This window comes from Pyrus communis, chromosome 16, assembly GCF_041283825.1.
Source record: "Pyrus communis isolate YQ-2024b chromosome 16, ASM4128382v1, whole genome shotgun sequence".
Taxonomy (NCBI): Eukaryota; Viridiplantae; Streptophyta; class Magnoliopsida; order Rosales; family Rosaceae; genus Pyrus; species Pyrus communis.
Window position 1 is genome coordinate 28,903,150 of NC_142580.1, and position 20,943 is coordinate 28,924,092.

Below are 20,943 nucleotides of genomic sequence, written 5' to 3' on the forward strand. Positions count from 1 at the left end.
TCCAGAGAGCTAACGGATCTTCAACCATTAGGTACTCGTTCTTTAGTCCTTCATCAACGTGGTGATGGATAAAGATCATGGCCTTCGCTCGATCTTGAGAAGATGCACTGTTCTTCTCCTTGATTATTTCTCCAAGATTCCCTGCCTCCAAATGGATCTTGGTATCCACTACCTAGGTAAGGTACTTCTTCTCAGTAATGTCCAGGCAAAAAAATCAAGTTTTGCCAAGTTCGTCGTTTTCTTTTTTGAAAGAAAAATGAGATGTGTAAGAATTTCCAATAATATGTATTCTGAAGGCTTGTAGTATTAGAACTTTTGATTCTTACAAATTTTTCATTTTGATCTTCAGGTCAAAATTATAAACACTCGAAACTTCTAGCTCAAGATTTACATGATAAATGAGAAGGGTTATTCTACCGCACCATTGTCATAACATAGGATGTGCGATTATTCCACACCATTCAAGTAGTAGAAAAAATTTAATACGCAGAGTAAGGTGGGCGATTATATCGCACCACCTAAAATTGCAATAAAATTAAACAGCAGACAAATTTAAATATGCAGGGTAGGATGAGCGATTATACCTCTCCACCTAAAATTTGTAGTAAAATTAGATATGCAGTCCAAGATAGGCGATGATACCGAACCACCTTAGATTGCAATAAGATTAAATTTGCAGTTCAAGATGGGCGATTGTACCACACCATCTTGGATTGCAGTAAAATTAACATAAATAAGCATTGGGTTAGTAATCAGGAGCCACACCAAATAAAAAAATCAAAGATATAAGTAACTGTTAGGTTGAGAACTAAAAGCAGGCATGGTGTAAACAGTTCTTCGCGATGGTATATTCAGCAGGTGAGGCTGAGGAAGAAGAAAAATAGTAAAATCCTTAGAAGAAACTTTTTTTTTCTTTCGGCGAAGAGAAATGAGAAATAGTTAGAAAATCGTGAGATAACGTGTTATAAATAGGCAAAAGTTAGAGAGATAACATTTACTAGTGACAAGAGCAAAGCAGATGTAAAATATCACACTGTAACTATAACATAAGGGAATGACAAATAAAAAAATGAGGGATAGATACTGATGTTATTGATCTTTTCTTTTTCTCAATCTATTTTGATAGCACACGAAGCGTTCTATTTATAGAACAACTCCAAACAAGCGTAATAATTACATCTTGAAATTTACAAAACACACCTTTTGAAAATACAATCCTCATTCATTTTCTTAGTCAATATTATTGTGTAGGCATTCATTAACCTACAAATATTTTTAATAAAAATATGATTTTTCGTTAAAATAGAAAATCGTTGAAACACCAAAAAAAAAAAAAAAAAATTCCTTTTCTTCTTGCGTTCAGTGCTCTTACTGGGGTTTCCATTCACCGGATAAATGGTTCCGGTGGCTGGACCTTTTGCAGAAAACTCCACGAATTCCCTTTAATTTACGCCAAGTACCAAGCTTAATGGATTCTGAGGAGGTCTCTGCGAAGGGCAGCGTGGCCAATTTAATACTCCGGTGGTCTCTGGGTCTCCTTCTCCTTATCGTTGCTTTCTTTTCACTATCGCTGTTGGTCGCCTTCGTCGCCGTTTTCGTCGCCAATTCTTCAATTCCGAGCTCAATTTCAGTGTCCTCTCAGTGCAGGATCGTCTCAAGCAGTAAGTTTATTTATTTTAATAGTTTTGATGTTCTTGAAAATCAGTGTTTGTTGACTTCAAAATGAGAATCGAATTAGCAGAATAGAGTTTTTCAAATTTGTTTTTGTTTGTTGAGGTGCAACAAAAGGAGTTGGTTTTGCTGTGGTTGCATAGCATATATAATGATTTTAATGCAAATTTGTTTGTTGGAAATTTGGAATCACCATTTTGTGTTAGAATTGTGTAGATATGTGTTAGGTTTGTGGAACACAAGGATCTGTTGTTAGTTTATTATCGATCACGAAATCATAGTAATCGAGTGGGAGCGGTTTTTCATTTTTGCAGGTGTTGATCTTAAGTCATCTAAAGTGTGTGAGCTTGGATTGTTCAATTATAAAGCCAAGCATGTGTTTTATCCTTTTCAAGGAAGAAGGTTTCGATGCCGTTATGATTACTACTGGGCTTCAATTTTTAAGGTACTCTAACTTACTCTGAAACTTTTAACGATATATACCAGCACGAACTCATGTTTTTTAAATCAGTTTGTATGCTAATCATAGTAGCAATTTCTGATTGCATAGCTTTAGCTTCCACACACAATTTGTAGTTGGAACTTTATTTTGTTAAAGATTTGGATTTGAGTGCATCTCTGTTAGGTTTTTCTTCAAGTTTGAGGTAAGTGCAGTTTATCCATGAACCAAAAGAGTACTATGAAGATTCTATGTAGTGGTAGGATGGCATTTGTGAAGCCTTCTTTTCTTGAAAAATTGTTGGTAATTGGCAAGGAGGCTTCATAGGTAAACTAATAATGTCACTGTTGTGTAGTTTAAAGAAATTATGCTTTACGGTCATGCTACCATGGTTCCTCTAATTCTTGATAAACTTGACTGGAGTCAACCCACGAAAGATTAACACAAGTTATATCTGTTTCTAGATGTCTAGTAATACAAGATAAACTTTATAGAGACTCCATGTATGAGAAGAAAACCCAAGGGGTTCAGAGCAAATTCTCTGTTTTTCCCCTTTTCTTATTTAGGTAATTTCGTACTTCATGAACTGGACAATGGTATGTAGCAGTTTCTGCTTTAATTGTCTGTTCATTCAAATATTAATTCTTGGGTTTCCTGATTGCAGGTGGAATACAAAGATCAGTCTTCTGGTCAGACTTAGCTTGCATTGGCTGAGGCTCCAAATGAGGCCCTTCCTCTTAATTGTAGACCTAATTTTGGTGCTGCATGGTTGACCAAAGATAAATTCAAGGTATCTTGCAAGGCCTTTCAATTGCTTACGTTGTGGTCAGCATAAAAATCGTTTTTGAATTTTGGTTGAAACTAATATATATGAATATCATTTTTACCATGGAGGTAACATCATAGTTGAACATTACGGTTCTTTAACTCCGTGATAGAATTTTCTTAATTTCTCATGTTTGTTAGGTCAATGAAACTTATGACTGCTGGTACACGAATGGCATTTCCAAAGTTAGCTTATATCATGATGGTTTCTTCAGTTGCCAAGCTAAAGATCCGTCTATATTTGAGATGATTAGAAGATATCGCGTCCTGTGAGCAAACTGACTTTTTTCTTATTTCTTTTAGCTTATCAGTTTGTATATTGTTTCATGGACTAAATAAGTTCCAAAATGTGAGTGTTTAGATAACTGCACTTAATCACATAAATATGTTAGGATAGCCTTTCTAAATAGATTGCTTATCTCAAAAAGAAGGTAATATATCAGCATGGATGGATATGTTGGTTCCGAAAACATGGAGATAATATCATAAAAATTCAAGAAACGATATGTGAAAGTTCCAAATGAAATTCCGATCTACTATTTGATTAGAACAGTGTGATGGGTGAGGTGGTTTAGGCGAAGTCAATATGGTATGCGTATGATTGCTTGTATTTTAAAATTTTAAATACATACAAGCCACAGCTTTCTTATCAAAAGAAGCACTTGGATGCTGCATACCTGTAAAAAAGGTTCTGTGGAACCATGACAACAGAAGAAAACTTGTAGAAGGAAAATATCTTTCATGCTTCTGCTTGCACTACATTGGCACATAGTTTCATAAAATCTGAAGGAATGGAGGGAGTATTTGTGTTGCAAATCTGAAAAATAGAGGACAGCACCTTCACTGTCACTGTTATATAGTGCATGTACTCTCTCATCATGATTGTTCCCTACAAAAGAGTTTTAGTCTCGTCCACTCTCTTTTTTCCATGTCAATCTTTTGCATTTACATTTGTTACTTGTGTAGCCAGGCCATCTGTTTAGCGACATGATTGTTCCAGCCTTTTCATAATCTCTAGTGTTTACTGTACCGTGTAAATTTATTTGTAGCTTTATCCACTTTATTATTCACTCCCATAGGAGATAATCTTAACTAGTCCAACAATTCTCTCTTGGGCGATGGTAGTATTTTTAATGTTCCAGAGTCCAGACTATCCCTATGTTCTTTCTTCTATAGACCATTATACCAATCAACAATTTTTTCTTATTTAGGAAAACTTTATCCTGATAGTAGTATGTAGAGGATTAAGTGGAAACAGTTGTGATGCTATCTTTCGTAGAAGGCTTTTGACAACGCACTAAACCATTGTAACCCGCCTTTCTTTTTCTTTCCTCTTCCTGTCATCTCTGATAAAAATTAGACAAAGAAGGAATTTAATTCTATTAAGCTAAAATGAAAAATAGAGACACTATGTCTCTGTTCTGATAATGGAGTTGAACTTGATTAAAGCCTCTGTTTGTGTTTTGTGTTTTGTATTTTGTATTTTGTTCTTGTATGATATTACTTAGTAATGGTGTCTCTTATATTTCAGGGCGACGAAGATTTTACACTCCTGGATTGTCAGCCAGAAACGAGGCGGGTTTTGGAGGTGGGAAACGATAGCTGGAGTTATTAATGGGTTTTTAACTTCTTTTATCTCCATAATCTTTGTTAGACTCCTGCAGCAAATGAAATTTAGGTTGCCTCAGATTTTAGCCGCAAGAGTGCTTACTACCGGCTTCAGGCGCACTTGTTTACTTGTGGTATACATTTCTTTTGCGGGTTGCCTGGCTATCCAGTATGGGAAAAGGCTTGGCCTCCCGGAGATGATCGTACATTTTAAGAACTCTTGAGAAGTAGGCAGCACAGTTTTTTGAAAAGTTGTAATTCCATTTTTGTCTGCAAGGGGTCGGTCTTGGATTCTACAGATTTGGAGTTGAAGCGACGGAGTGTATCATTCATTCTCTGTACAATGATATACAAATGACGATTGAGTGGGCACCGAGTGCGCTTAGTCATCGTCTTCGTCTTGTTGGATAGAAGCATATATATATAGATTGAGCTAAGGTAGATATTGTATACTATAGGCAACTTACATGGAGGTAAAAGAGCGATAATCTTATATGTGATTTGTGAAAAGTGTCTCACAGAATTGAATCTATTTTTCAACATTTGAATTTGAATAATCTTTTGTTTTATGTTTTATTTGGGCTACCTTGTTAAAATTTCAGACAATAATACTGCTGATGAATTGTTCAAGAGCTACAAAGCTCTTACTAGAAGCCTCTACTCGACATCCGAACATAGGGTGTGGTTTGTGATTTGAATTCATCAAATAATTGCAAGTGGCTTTCTATAACAACGGTGGAGAGGAGTGTTGTCCTTGCACTACAGTGTGCGTCCTTAATCTAACATCTATTGTTTGACAAAAAAAATTAAATAATAAATAATCAGATAATCAATCATATTTTAAATTTAAATCAATAAATTTACTTGATTTAAATTAAAACTAATCGAAGAATTAATAAAGAGAATTCCTTAATTAATTTTAGTCAAATGTCGACACATGTCACTTTTGATGACTCGTCCAGTTTTGATGAATCACGTGCCTTGTGCACGATATGTGAGACTCACAGTGCGTGCCACAGAAGCCTTGACATGTCGAAATTTAATGTATAAGTGAACATTCATTTCATCAAAATTATGATGTTTAGAGGTCCCTGCTCCAATTCAAAAACTGTGGATGAATTATCTTCTAAACGAAGAGAGAAGAATCAACACTTGGAGGTGAATCACATTATATATGGAAGAAAGTATTTGGAGAATTTGTGGCAAAGAACACATTTGAAGGCAATCTCAATTTGAAGAAAACCATCATAAATGATTTATAAGTGTGGGCCCATGATTTTCTAAGGACAAAGTAAGGTTGATTCAAATACCGTTACCTTAGAAGTTTGACCATGGACTCATAGAAGTTTGACCTTTGGAAAACTATCCAACCCGTAAGACGTGGCATTCGTTCTAAGTGAAATTACAATTATTAACCACAATGAGCATCCATCAATTTACATGTGGCATTCCAAGAAATTGCATCCAATTACTTATCTAAACATCCTAATAATGATCAAGCATTGAGATATAGAGATAGTTTAAACATAGTGATTTACAATTCAAAGTATGCATATGTAACGACCCATCTCCAATTATTACGATTTTTATAATTTTTAAGTGTGAATTTACAAAAATGCCCTTCGAGGCAAAGTGTTGACTTTTGTTGACTGCCGTGTCATGTCATATAAGGTTCAATTTCTTGGCGTATCCTCGTAGTACTCGTCGCCACTAACACGTGGGCGTAAACGGATCGTGATTTGGAATTATAACGAATGAGTTATTAACGTTTAAAGTCGAGTGCAAAATTGCAAAATTATTAATTTCTGGAATACTCCAGATTTTTGGAGAAAAATCTGGTAGCCACGTGTGTGGCCCAGATTAAAGCAGAATGGTGATGGGCGGTGGAGATGGTAAGTAAAGGAGAGAAGGAGGGAAAGGTGTAGGCAAATGGGGAGATGAGAGAAAAGAAAGTGCCCAATCAGAAATAGAGAAGGGAAGGAAAGGAGGGAAGGTGAGAATGAAGGGGAAATCAGGTTCCCCTTGACCCGCGCCACATAACCCCATTTTCACCATATTTTCCGGTGGTTTTTCATCAGATTTCTGGTGAATTGCCGCCATCTGTCACCTGGAAAACATTCCATTACCCTCCCTCTTCCTTTTTCCACCTAAACTTATAATGAATTTGGTGCTATTTTGGGGAAAAACCAACAATGGAGCTTATGGGTGTACGGCGGTGATCCGCAAATCGTGAAGCTAAATCAACCCATTTCCACCACCAATAGACTTCCCTTGAGGCCTAGAACCAAGCCCAATCAGTTGTAGGGGCGGCGGAGCACTGGAGATGATGAATCAAGAACACCCATCTTAAGGGTTTCCGGCGGGTTTTCATGAAATTAAGGCTTTTCCCGGCCAAATTGGCCTTACTCACAGGTATTAAACTTTTTCTACTCGTTGAGATCTTCATTTTTGTAAAATTTGGTAATTTTTAGAAATAGTTGAATTTTCCGACAAGTCGGGACAGGCAACCGCCACCTGCGGCGGCACGTGGGCCGAGACTTCCCCTGACCTTCCTAAGTTAAATTTGAATACTCTGATTCCATTGGTGAAGTTCGATTGACGAATTTCCATCATTTGGACGTAGTTTCATGAAAGTTCGCCGCTTGATTATTATAGCAATCAACGATTCGACCGTTGGATCGTCACCAAACTTTGATACGTTATAATACGTAATATTTGAGGATATTAGAAACTTATGGATAGGGAATCCGACGTGCGGCTCTTTCCAATTAGGACATGTAAGTTATATGTTCTATTGATAAGAATTCTAAGAAATGATTTGATAATTGTTCTAGGCGCTGATCGTTCGTGACGCCTTGATGTTGTGCTAGGGAGTTGTAGCGTGGACTCCAGGTGAGTGGGCTTTTGGTTTTCTATATATATACGTATGTATACTTTACGTTTTTTCCAGAAATTGTTTTAAATGAAATGTGATTGAAATGCCATGTCATACTTGCGTTATATTTTAGTATATGCATTGTTGTAGTCATGTATAATGTTGCATTATGCTGCGAAGCCTAGGTAAGCTACAGGTGAGTACATTATGATGTTAGTGGTTGTGATATATATGGTTATGCCTGGATGCATTTGGTACTCATTATCCTGCATCCGGGTGTTAATGCTTCGTCTGAGGTCAGGGTCAGCCTTCACGTGATCGTTCACCTCCCGCACCGTATGCTCACCTTGAATCTAAGGTAGGTGCCAGCCTATCGTATAGACCACATTCGGTGGTTCCGACTCGTAGGTGACTTACAATACTTCGCACAACCTTCACGTGATCGTAGCACTTAAGCCTATTTATTTACACCCAGCTTGTCGTACAAACCACATTAGGTCTTTCCGACTTGTGTGCAGGTTTAGAGCCGTACAGGTCACGTTAGGTGACTTCGGCTAGCATATCATTTTACATTGATTTATTCCACCTGGCTTACTTATTTCATTGCCGAGATACTTGGCATGGTATATACTTGGTTTTCACTACTCTCGAGCATGATTTCTATATACATATGTATTATTATTTTTTAGGAAATTATACGGGTTTTACGGCGAGGGGTTATAATATTTTCAAAAGGTTTTTATTAAAAACTTTATTTTTAGGCTCACTCACCCTTATTTTTGTGCCCTTCCAGGTTTTAGCTGTTGGATGTCCGTATTGACGAGGATTCGTGGTGAATCTCAGTATAGGTGGCTACCTCTAAAGGTATGATCATTACCCACACTACTGTACTTTACTTATACTCTGATATCGCGTGTGAAATAGGTTCATTCCCACGCACTCTTATCTTTAGGTACCTTTAGGTTTAAATTTATTTACATTTTCCACATCACCGTACTTTATGGCTTCGTCACCTTCCAGGTGTCGGCCATCGCAGCTCGATTCGGAGTCCTAGTGGACATTCCGAGTCAGGGTGTGTCAGCATACATAATTAAAATCAAAGGAAGTACTATTAAGAAGAAAAAGATTGAAAACATCTTGTATGAAAAATAGATTAGTTAAGCATATTCATAATTAAAATCATAAGAAATACTATTAAGAAGAAAAATATTGAAAACATCTTATATGAAAAAGTCTGCAAATCTCCATGAGCTCTAGCCAAATTATCTCTCCAAAATCGTATAGAGAAAACCTCAATAGCCGGCCCCTTTATTTATATTACCACAAATTAAAATCTTTCATAAAAGAGGTCACTACCCCAAGTGCCCAATGTTATGAACACAATCATTTATTTAGGGCCAAACAGAATGAGCACATGAGTGCGGTATGGGATGCACAAGTTTATTTGTCCCTTGTATAAATGATTTTCAGAATGACAAGCTATATGATGTGATTTTTTAGGGCGCAAAGTATAGGTTATCTGTTTTATAGGTTAAATTAATTAATTTAATATAACTAAACTTTGTTGGGAAAAAATTTGGCTACTTAATATTATAAAAGACGAGGAATTGTTCCTCAAAAGGTTCCATGATTGGAGGCCGAACCTTCATGTTTTTTATTGAAAAAAATTAATATTATAAATTATCCTTTAATAATTGTTTTGTTAAAAATTAATTAAAATAAAAATTATTTAATCAATTAATTGTAACAAATAAATAAAACGATGGTAATATTTTACTGACTTCTGCCTGGACCAAGGCTATGCTGACCGCAATCTAATTGCAAAATGGAAAAAGGTTTGCCTCAGATCACTTCTATCTTTATTTGCAATTAGTAGGCATTTTCATTCCTAAATCTGGTTTATATGTGTATGAAGATGACTGCATGTTAGATTGAACCTTGGAAATAAGTTGCCTAGTTTTGAATTGGAATTTAGTTATTAATCATGAAAAACCTGTAAATACGGTGAAAGAATGCAAGCATGAATATTTATTATAAGAAAATTGGAGTAAATTTAGCATTGCTAGAAAATTAGCAAACTCAGGGGGAAATACATAGACATGGGACATGGGTAGTATGACATGGATGTGCCGACGATGAGGATAAAGATATGTATTGGATTTTGCATTGTCAGCTGTGTTAGTAAGTTAAAAAGGAACTTCTGTACCTCAATTAGGATACTCAGAATGTTAACGAAAATATGGCAAACTCATGCAGCCTGGATACGAACGCCTCTGTTGTTTAAGATGCATGCAGCCTCGGGATCATAACTTTGCCACCACATGTGTTTGCCAAGTGCCCAAGCATCTGAGGGAGGAGAAGGTTATAGAGTGTGTGCATTGTGGCTGTAGGGGCTGTGCCAGTGGAGATTGATTAGTGGTATGTCGTTCAAATTGCAATACAAGTGAGATGTTGAACCACATTATCCTTGTTATTGTGGATTGTTGGGAATTTGTAACATTTAGCTGATCTTAATTAATCTAGGCGATCCCTTTATAAACGGTAATACTAGTATGTTGTCTCTGTAACTTTTCCTTAGGCCCAATGTTTTACTTGTAATTGAGTAAAGTTTGAATTTTTTACGCTTCGTTATTCCTGTTGGTTGAAATAGTGCATTCCCTACTCAGTACATTTCGTTATTCGAAGTAAAGTTTGAGCAATTTGTTCGATTCCATGTTTCACAAATTGAGTTGCTAAGTTTAGGGACATCGCTACTCTGAAGAGTCATTGCAAAATCCTACATATACTGAATCTTGGAAAATAATCGGGCGTATAGGATAAATGCGGCATGTTTAATGTGGTGTATCGAATGCACCAAATTTTAACCCATGTCTTTAGCCTTGGATTTAGGTTTTAGGGTTTGTATATTCATAAAACATGTGTTGTAATTTGAGTGAATTCGAGATAAAGACGTTAATATGCCAGGTGCGCTATGGATTGAGAAGTATACACAACAAATGAGGTTATGGTCTTAGGAATGATGGTTGAATCATGGCTTATGACCAATTTATAGGCCGGTTTGACACTTAATCTGATACGGGTCATAAGCCGCATTGCGTGGCTTAGCACCGTCGTATTTTCCTTAAAGTAGAATACAGTTGTATAAAAAAAAATAAAAGATAATCTCCTGCATCTCATAAGCGATGTTCTAAAAATTTCCACTTAGCGTTGTCTATACCCTGCTTATACGCTAGGCGGGTGGCCACCGTCCCAATTAGTTCCTAAACATTTGAAAATTAAGAAAGTGCACCTAGATCTACTTAGGGGCCCACTTAAACTTGCCTAGGTCGCTACTCTCACTTAGAAAAAAAATTGATAACTTTAATTTTGCATTTTATTGTTTCAATAAAATGTAAGGGACATGTTGAATACTTGGATGAACACTCATTATATATTCCCCATGTTTTCAATATGTTCTAATACTTTATAATCTATATGTCATTTTATTTACAATTTATGTATACAATCATGTTTTTTTTTTTTAATATATATAAGAAATTTACTTAAATCCGCATTATCCGGCTAAGCCGTCACCTAGTCGCCTAGGCCCTCTCCTACCTGCTGCCGGCTAGCACCTAACGTCTTTTAAAACCTTACTTATAAGCCTTCAAATTGATTAGAAAAAACAAAACAAAATCAAATTGGCTTGTATTGGAGCCTATGATTTTTTAATCCAATAAAAAATGGCCACTTGATGGATATTAAATTTGTAAATGGACCATTACCAATTTACCATATTATATAAAGTCCACCACTCGATTAGTACCTCCCCAACACTATGACAATGCCCTCCCAACGGCTACACTTATTAAATAAACATGATCAAGCAAGTCCCTTTCCTTGCTGCCATCATTCCATTGCTGTTTCTACCCTAAGTAAATTAATTTCGTGAAAGCCGAAAAACTCGTACTATTCTGTTTACTGAGAATTTTTCTTGATACGAGCGATACTGGGGATTGGGATATGAACACAAAACTCAGGTGTAGGAATAAACACTCTTAACATCTTGAGCTACATGCCTCTTGCATATCTTACTGAGATTACATTGAGCTTAATAAGTTTCAATTTATATCTTAATCTTCTTGTGTTACTTACTGCTGTAAGAATGAAGTTTCATGAGAAGGAAGAGACAATGTTTGGTATAAAGAATCTTTAGATAACCCGAAATCAAAGATACCGCAGTTTTTGTTTATAATAATCTTGTTTTGATGATCGCTGCCCAGCATATGCTTGTAAAACTGTTCAAAAGAAAAATAAACGTAACGCTGACATATGAAATTATAATCTGGGTACTTGGGACCTGTTCTTTAGCATATACTGGTTGGTTTTAATGTTTGAACTCTTGCTCAGCTGGTGTTAGTGTTGATCAGTTCAGACTTGAGACTGCAGAGACAGACATAGTTGCTTTGTCTAACTGGTTTAAAGTCGTCACGTGTAAGTAGCTGGTTTCAGAGGGATAATCATCTGCTTGAGTACATAGTCTGCTTATAGCTCGTGCAGGTACATAAGAGTTGACACTTTTCGGGTGGCTTCTAATTTTTTGTTTGTGGGAAAAAGTTATTTAGTATGGTCAGTGAAAAGGGAAGCTCAGTGAATGATTCTTTTGTGAAACCAGAAGGCAGTTGGCAGAGTTTGATAAACTCATTCCAGGGTCAGGGGGTTCCAAGAAGTCAGGGGCAGCAGATGGAAGGAAGAGGGCTTTCCGACTTCTATAGGAATACAAGCGAGGAGTTGATTGTGAGATCTTATATGGAAAGCTCAGTTGCAACGCCTCTACCGACCATGGAGATGCTTGGTTTTAAGAATTTGTCTCAAAACTTTCGTACAGATAGTGAGGAACTCTTCAAAAGCTGGCTCACAACTGGAGAGGCAAGCAGCCGTGTTATTCCTATCCTAAATATTCATTTACTTGTTTTTCTTGTGCGAATACCATTCATTCCATATGAACGCGATTCAATGTCTCTCTCTTATGGTTCAATATTTGTTTTTCCCTACCAGTTATTACTCTCTTTTATAACTCTACAATCTAATGCTCAAATAATTGTTTCACATAAGATATAGAAAATCCATTAGAAGCTGGATGATATGCACTTGTGGATTCTGCTCTATCCCTTTCCTGATTGTCTTTTTTGTTTGATTGACATGCAACTTTTTCCAGACCAATTGCTACAATTCATCAAGCATTGCACATCGTACCCGATCACGGATGTAAGTAGTTTGCAGTTTGAGCAACCCTTAAATGGAAATCGTGTGCTACGCCTTCAAAACGTTCTTATTTTCCGGACCGCATAGTTTTTTTTACCCTCAGACTTCCGGATCTTTGATCTTCTTGGCCTTCTTATTACAAGCTCATAATTGCTTTGTACATCACAGGATATCTACTGAAATAGCTAGCTTGTCGTCGGGTCAGCAACATGTCGGTATTCTTCAAAAGAAAAGAAGCAATGAGTGTTTATATCCACCAATTAATACCATGCCTGATGAAATCTCAGGTGACAACAATCAAAGTTCAATCAGGTGGCTACTGCTCCCTTCTAATAAGCTGTCTTGTAGCATATATGATTTTATTTACACAGTGACGATAACATTTGGTCTCAATTTTTCAGGCATGGTGTTGAACGAGGAATGCAGGCTAGCGAGCTATACTTGGCTAAGGCATGTTAATATTGATTCGTTTCAGGATTCATTTCAAGGAAGCTTCATCTTGTATCTAATATTTTACTGTCAACGCAGGCCTGGTTTCAAAGTTCTCAACCAATGACAAGAAGCCGATCCTCTGAATTGCGGTAATTTTTACACACTTGTTAATAGATAATAACGGCGGAATTTCTGTTAAACTGTCTGGTGGATGCAGTCCTTAATCCATTCTACATCGTATTTAATTTATTTTTTTCTTATTTACTTTTATGGAGGGCACATGTCATCATCTCATTTCATTCAATGAGTATATACTAAAATGCAGGAGGAGGTATGTTGCCATGCAAAACGCTCAAATGCCAGGAGGTCTGGAAGTGATGCAGACTGCTTCAGGGAATAGCAATCTAGCAAAACAGGATTTTGCATTTTCAAATGGTTTCAATGACCCTTCTATTTGTGTGGTCACCAATCAATTGGCGACCTTCATTTCTCCATCCAATTCATCATCGTCCACTTTCAACACCCCACAAATGAGTGAATTGGATAGAGTTTCATCTGTGGTGAGCATGCTAAAGGGTACCTTGGAGCGCAAAAAGCTTAGCAATCAGATCGAGAAAGAAGGTGTGGATGACGATAGCTCCAATGGACGTTTCTCTGTTCAAGAAGGTATCGTCAACATCGGTTTTGATCAAGGGAAAAGGGATCAAATTCATGAAATGGCAGGGGGAACATTTCAGGAAGTATCTACTATCCAAGTTAACAATCATAGAATTAAACAAAATGTTGAAGGTTCACTGGATCTTGAGATGGAAGGTTTTGTAAATATCACAAACCTGAATCCCATAAGCAGGAATTCTCAAGAACCATCCCAAAGTGAATCATCTGCTGCTGCACCAGTAGTTTCATCTGGTTTTGATGCATGTGACGGTCCCAGCAATTCAAGTCAAACGCTGAGCATTTGTGAAAGTTCAATCAAACGAGCTGGAAGCTCTAGAGCCAAAGGTGATCCTTTTTGAGTCACTGTTCCCTTCCTATGAAAGTTGTATTGCAGACTGATATCGGTGACCTTTAGTTTTAGAAGCCTTTGAGTTATCTTATGCAAATTTTGTTGACAGATAATTAACATAGAAAATAAAATCGATTAGCCCAAGATACCATCACGATAGATCTTAAAATTGTGAAAGAACCATGATCAGAACTATTTGTTTCCATTTACCAGAGTAAATGAAAATTTATACAAAATTAAAAATGACTCGGCACAAAATGTAATTGTATGTCTGTGCAGACGTTTCAGATACACACCTTTCTTTCTCCTTTTGTGATTAAAAACGTTTTTGAAGGCATATTGGCGGCACTAACAAAAGTTAATACTGGTTAGCATCTAGTCAGTGTTTCATTTAACTAAAGTTTAGTATATATCTTGTTGTGAAACTGCAGATTTCAGAGAACGGATAATTGGAAACTTGAAAGATGATCAAAAGGTAAGACTCTACTCTTCGATATTGAGTATAGCATGTTATTATGAAAGCTTCTAAAACATTTACCAGGTTTCATGTTTCTTTGTTCTTTAACTTGCCATATTCCACAGAGTGGGAAACGTTTAGACCGCTATGGATCAGTGACATCAGCTGTTTCAGGTATCCAATTATGACTAAAACTTCAGCATAATGTTCTTGTTTCTTAAAGCATACTTCTGAATTGGACTTTACGAGCATATGCTCATGTGTGTTTGTAAAAAAGAATTTAGAATGGAATGTACTCTACTTTATGGGAGAAGAAAAACCAAACTCTTTACTTATGATGTGCACAAAATATAACGGAATGTTCGTATGTTCGAGGTGGAAAACTAGAAAGCCTTTGGACTTACCTGACATTGATGTTTCTTTAGCTTGAATAAAGATATAATTCTCTTTTCTGTTGCCCCGTATAAGTGTCTCGAAAGCCTTTTCTTTCTGTTACTACATTCTCATCTTGATAATTATCTGCAGTTGAAAAAATTCTGTTAAAGTAAAACGTTACTGTATTTTTTTCCCCTCATCGTATTCTACTTTCTAACAAAGAAAAATGTTATGCAGTGGACAAGGAGGATGCAACAAAAAAACGCAGGGTGGAGAGGTCACGGAAGTAAGTACGGCAATACCTACAATGGGGGCTAGTATTGTCTTCCCCCCAAAAAACCTCTCTTCTTCGAATTTGAGATCTTCTTTTCTTTATTTCCGTATTCTTTTTAACAAATGGGAGTAGACTGAGTTAATTGGCTATCCATTGAATCTTAATTCCAGTCTTTCCTTAATGTAGATGCTCATATATGAGTTAAAGATAAAGGGGTTGATTTACACACATGGGCACACACAGATAAGACCGCGAAAAAAAAAAAAAAACACTAGTATGCATATCTCACATACTGTCTGACATCAGATTGATTGTATCGAAGATCGTAACTTTTATTAGGAATTCTAGGAGGAGAAGTTGAGGAGGATTTAATGTTAAAATCAACCCAAGCTGAGCAGCTTCAACTGATGTCAGAACACATCTTTGTAGGAACATGAAGCAATAGAAATTATCTAGAAGGTGCTACATGTCTTTTAGAGATGAGAAGTTTATATTTACGTTAAGTTTCTTGCTGATGTAGAATGGCGGAGGCAAAGGAAAGGAACTCGACTCCAGTAATTCCATCTGATATACAATCTGTCTTGAAGCGGTGTGAAAATCTTGAAAAGGAAGTGCGATCACTCAAACTTAACTTGTCCTTCATGAATAGGTAATGGAACAAACTAGCTTTCATTTACTCAGAATTTTCTACTTTGATGTTTCCACGTATCAATTTTTTTTCCTTTCACTCGAGTCACATTATGCATACAACCGTTAAATATTCATCTCTAAGATGAACCTGTGCGGTTGTTTGCTAAAGAACATAAAATTTCTTGTTGTATTGGACAATGACGTCTACAATCAATCAAGAAACTTGTTGTGCATTAGAGCTTTTAACTAGCTTCTGTGAATAGTTTTGTTGGTCCGAAACTTAAGCCTCTTGGTGAAGTGCTAGAGCTAGTAAATTGTTGAGAAAAGTATTTGGCAAGTATTGACAGTTAGATCAAATCAACTGGCAGGGTCTTTTTTCAGAGCACGAAAGCTTTTGGTTTGACTGCTAGAAACGCGCCTTGATGTTCTACTTGAAAAATGATTGATTATCTAAGTCTTACATTGTTTCAGGAAGGATTCTGAGCAGACTACGCAGATAGAGGAGCTGCAGAAGCAAAATGAAGATCTAATTGATGAAAAAGAACGGCTCGTAGAGGAGATAGAGAGAGTCCTTTCAGAAACTGGAAAGATTTGAAACTCTCATCAACTTCTGGTTTGCAGTTAACTTCAGGATCTTGAGAATTTATAAAGGTTCAATTGTGGACAAAGCAAACAGGCAAATCTTAATGCTTGATGCACAAGTAAATCATGGTTTGTTTGTATTTTTCCTTCTAAAACTAGAGTTTGTGAATGTCAAACTATCAGTTGACCAGTAAATTCTACAATGTCTGGTAAATTCTACCAGTTAACCAGTGAATGTCAAATGGAGGTTACTTCTTATACAATGATATTCTGGTAAGGCGAGGCTGGATTTGGACAAGTAGCAATAACCTAATTACGACTATTTATCGAATTCAATATAAATGTTAAATCTTCATCTTCATCTGTGAGTCAAACCTGAGACTCATCACATGCAGTACATAAGGTTTTAATTAATAACTTACAACTAGTTCTTTGTGGCATCTGTCAGGTGCTTGAGTTGATTTCATCCAAACCACTTTAAAACCATAAAAAGTTAACGAATAAACTTAACTTAAACTCCATAATCCTACACTAATAAGTTAAACAAAAATGCTAAGGGACATCTTTCAAAGTGGAACTCCATGGACTTTGTGCCACCCCATAATTTAATGTCAATTTTCATGCCAACATTATAGAATATTGTGCAAAAAACATGAGGTAATAGAGAGTCTTGGATAAGATATGAAATTTCTCAAGCAATGTATGCATGCAAGACTTAAGACTTAAAACTCTATCAGATGACAAATCTACTTGAGTATTTACACACTCAAAGAGAGTGTTATAGATATTATATTAAAGTGTGATTGTTTAAATCCTAGATAGATTTGATTACTAGTTATTCTTTCCCTACTTGTATTGTATTTCCTTGGAGGACAGGATTTTCCTCCTCTTTGCTACTATAAATAAAGGTATTGTGCAGGGGGAATAACATATCCTAACAACATCTCATACTTTCTCCACTCTCTCTCTCTCTCTCTCTCTCTCTCTCTCTCTCTCTCTCTCTACCACGTCCCCTCTCTCTCCTTGTAAGATAAATCGGCCACAACATCATTAAGAATTAGATTTGGTTACTAGTTTATTCTTTCGCTACTAGGATTGTATTTACTTGAATGACAAGTAATTCCTCTCCTCTTTACTATTATACATAAAGGCACGGAAAATAACAACATCTCAATTCTCATACATGCATAGAAATCCCTACACTTTCTCCACTCCCTCCTTGTCGTGCTCTCTCTCCATTATCAGATAAATTGGCCACAACAAATTTATGACTTTTGACAAGCATTATTCAATTTTTACTTTGTTGAAGAGGTCACAAAAATGAAAAAAAAAAAAAAAGGGGAAGCATTATCTTTTAAAGTTTTACTCTCAACCCGATTATTATTTTACTATATTACAAAATAAATGATTAAACCAATAAAAATTTAATTAAAGAAATTTAATACTTACTAAATCAAGACCGTTCATCAAATGCACCAAATAGGCAAGAATGCACGGGCCAACACCATCATTTGTTATAATAATATTAAACCGATAAAAAAGATTAATAATTAATTTTGAAGTTGTTGTCAAATTTGACAACAACCTTTTTGCTACCAAATCATGTCATCACCACATATGAATTGATATTTCGGTTGTAGAACATTAGTGTGGTCTGTTTTTTTTTTACTGTTATAACATATGTGAACATCTTCTTTGGAGATACTCTTACAACACCACTGCTATACTAATTTAGTACATTAATATAACATTAAAATATTATACTAGAGATGCAAATTTGTTGGATAAATAAATAAAATGCAAGTGACCCTTTACCACAGTGGTGGAAAGATGTTAAGTCCTTGCATGAGGACGTGGGTTCAAATCCCGTCGATAGCTAATCTAACAAAATTTATCGTTTGAAAAAATAAATAAATTATTGCAGTCCTATTAGATTAGGAATATGATTGTGTAAATCCTAACATATCTAGGATATCCTTATGAGATTCTATCATATTTCTTAGACTATATATTATCCTATTAGAGTTGTAATCCTATTAGGATAACGAATTAACCTTCCCTACTACTATAAATGAAGGCACAATGAGGTGGAATACACACCTCACAATTACACATCTCTCTCTTCTCTCTCTATGCCGCACCCCCTCTCTCTTTCTGACCTCCATAATTGTTCAGTAAATTATGCCTACAACACGTTATCAGCATGCTCTTGACGTTGCGCTAAAGAGAGTTTGATTTTCAATCAATGGAGTATTACGTTTTAATCATTATTTTTATGATTAATTTATTAATTTATTAAATTGATCTACATGCTATTGATTCAATTTAATTTTTCTATGTTGAACATGATACAACACATTGGAGATGCAGTTCCAGCTTTTAGAGAAGGATCTTCTACAAATTCAAAGGCTCAATTGTTTTCTGCCAATCAGGTTCTTGTAAAACAAATTAAAATATTTGAAACGACCATGAAGAATAAAAATATTCCCCATGCATGAACCCTCTACATTTATATTTTCCTTCTAATTTATATATTGCATATGTTCATATATTTGTCAATAATATATATATATATATAGATATATATATATATATATATATATACAGACGTTCATTGACACACCCCGATCGAGATCAGGGCATGCTGGCCGTCACGTGGAAGTGACGTAACCATATGCACAGTGCGGAAACTAATAAAATAATAATGGAAATAGTAATACAAATAAATAAAAACTGGTTTTACATAAAGTAATAACAAGTGCAAGCGTAAGTGTGACGCTAAGTTCAGAGCATAAAGCCTAAAGTAGTCCGGGAGAAAATTACGCAACAAAAGTACACCCGAAGGTGGTCCTACGCTGGTGATCGTCTGTCAGATATGCCGGGAAAAATCCTCAGGGAAACCACCAAACGTGCCAGCCAACTAGAACTTGGAGGGGCGCAAAACAAAAGCGTGAGTGGGCAAAAACAAAGCTTTTCGAAAACCATTTAAATAATAAGTTCTAACCCCTCGCCGTAAAACCTGTATACTTCCCAGAAAATAGATATATATATATATATATATATATATATATATATATATATATATATATATATATATATATATATATATATACCAATCATGCTCAAGAATATGCTATGCCAAAACCTCAAAATGAAATGTAAGTGCTCAGGTAAAATCATATCAACATCATATAAACTGTCAGCCGGAGTCACCTAACGTGACATGTACGGCTGAATCTAGAGCTCAAGTCTCAATCTCAGTAACTAGACCTGCACACGAGTCGGAACCACCTAAAGTGGTCTGTACGACAGGCCTAGGTGTAACATATATATACGCTCAAGTGCTACAATCACGTGAAGGCTGGGCGAATAGTCGCGGGTCACCTACGAGTCGGAACCACCTAAAGTGGTCTGTACGACAGGACTGTGCACCTAACTTGGATCCAAGCTGAGCGTGTGGTGCGGGAGGTGAACATCACGTGAAGGACTGTGCCCAACTCTGGGCGGGAGCACTAACACCGGGGGTGCAGGTTATGAGCTCTCTAAGCATCTCAAATCACTACTGAATGTAAACATGAATTACACTTACCTGGCACTTACCTGTGCGTCCGCAGCACCAATACATACACATATATAAATGCAACTAACCATGCATAACAAACGGCAATATAATATATGGCATAAAACTAATAACGTTTAAATCGATTTCTGGGAAAATATAAGTATATAGGTATATACGGAAAACCAAAAGCCCACTCACTGGTATGTGGAAGGGTCGTAGCCCCCCTGCCTCGAGTGACCACGCTTGTCCTCGGGATAGGATTCACCTATATGCGAAACAACTACAAAAACGTTAATTTTTTAAACACATAACCAAGCTTTAGAAATAACTTCTCATACAATACTCAAATGGGGTGTATGAATACACCAACGTAATCTACTCAACCTCAGGAACATCCCCATATTTTTAAAATAATTTTTCACCGCCGCACGCGCCCCCACGCGCCGGCCACGCGCAGGCATGTGCCTGGCACGCTGACAGCGTCAGTTGACGCCATCAGGAATATTCCGTTATCCCTAACGATAACCGTCAACGGCGTTAGGAATATTCCGTCAATTTTGACGGAATATTCCGTCGTCTTCTCCGGCGAGACTCTGGCGCCGGAAAATCAAGAAAAATTCAAATCATCCTATCTTCTTCGTTTTTCAACCAAATTTCACAAAATTGGTACCAAAATGAAGCTTACAACGAGAGGAACAAAATCATACCACTTTCAAGTGCTAAAATCCACGAAATCTCACCTGGAAAGTCACCCCAATTCCAGCCAACCTCGAAACTCACTATCCCGACGTCCACAACCTTCAAACGAACCACCCCGAGCCTCCTAGGGACCTCACCAAGCTTCCTACAAGCTTGAAATTCCCAAAAACATAAGAAATTACGTGTGCATAAACAGTACCCAAAATCGGGTATCCCGAGTTCGACGTGAAAACGAAGGTATCCTTACCTGAAATGGGTATGGTT

At 36.5% G+C, this 20,943-nt stretch overlaps 1 protein-coding gene and 2 non-coding genes across 6 annotated transcripts; all 3 read left to right on the forward strand.

The window, feature by feature from the left end:
- The first annotated feature begins 1,329 nt into the window (after positions 1–1,329).
- On the forward strand, positions 1,330–4,944 carry LOC137732243 (uncharacterized). Its single transcript, XR_015957510.1, has 5 exons — positions 1,330–1,661; positions 1,986–2,116; positions 2,775–2,900; positions 3,077–3,204; positions 4,467–4,944. It is a non-coding gene; the product is annotated as an uncharacterized LOC137732243 (transcript).
- A 4,246-nt stretch (positions 4,945–9,190) lies between these two features.
- Positions 9,191–10,049, forward strand: LOC137732445 (uncharacterized). Its single transcript, XR_015957622.1, has 2 exons — positions 9,191–9,253; positions 9,675–10,049. It is a non-coding gene; the product is annotated as an uncharacterized LOC137732445 (transcript).
- A 1,250-nt stretch (positions 10,050–11,299) lies between these two features.
- Positions 11,300–16,681, forward strand: LOC137730474 (protein CYCLOPS-like). Of its 4 annotated transcripts, none has more exons than XM_088687089.1 (12): positions 11,675–11,957; positions 12,073–12,326; positions 12,616–12,665; positions 12,831–12,974; positions 13,064–13,112; positions 13,191–13,243; positions 13,420–14,096; positions 14,532–14,575; positions 14,683–14,731; positions 15,170–15,218; positions 15,727–15,855; positions 16,308–16,681. In XM_088687089.1, exons 2-12 carry the CDS (start codon positions 12,141–12,143, stop codon positions 16,429–16,431), a joined length of 1,554 nt encoding a protein of 517 aa, XP_088543215.1. In that variant the 5' UTR covers positions 11,675–11,957; positions 12,073–12,140; the 3' UTR covers positions 16,432–16,681. The 4 variants fall into 4 exon arrangements, with proteins under 4 accessions (XP_068325564.2, XP_088543215.1, XP_088543214.1 ...); XM_088687088.1 differs by having other exon boundaries at positions 11,823–11,957; positions 12,073–12,338; XM_068469463.2 differs by having other exon boundaries at positions 11,300–12,326.
- The last annotated feature ends 4,262 nt before the right edge of the window (positions 16,682–20,943 follow it).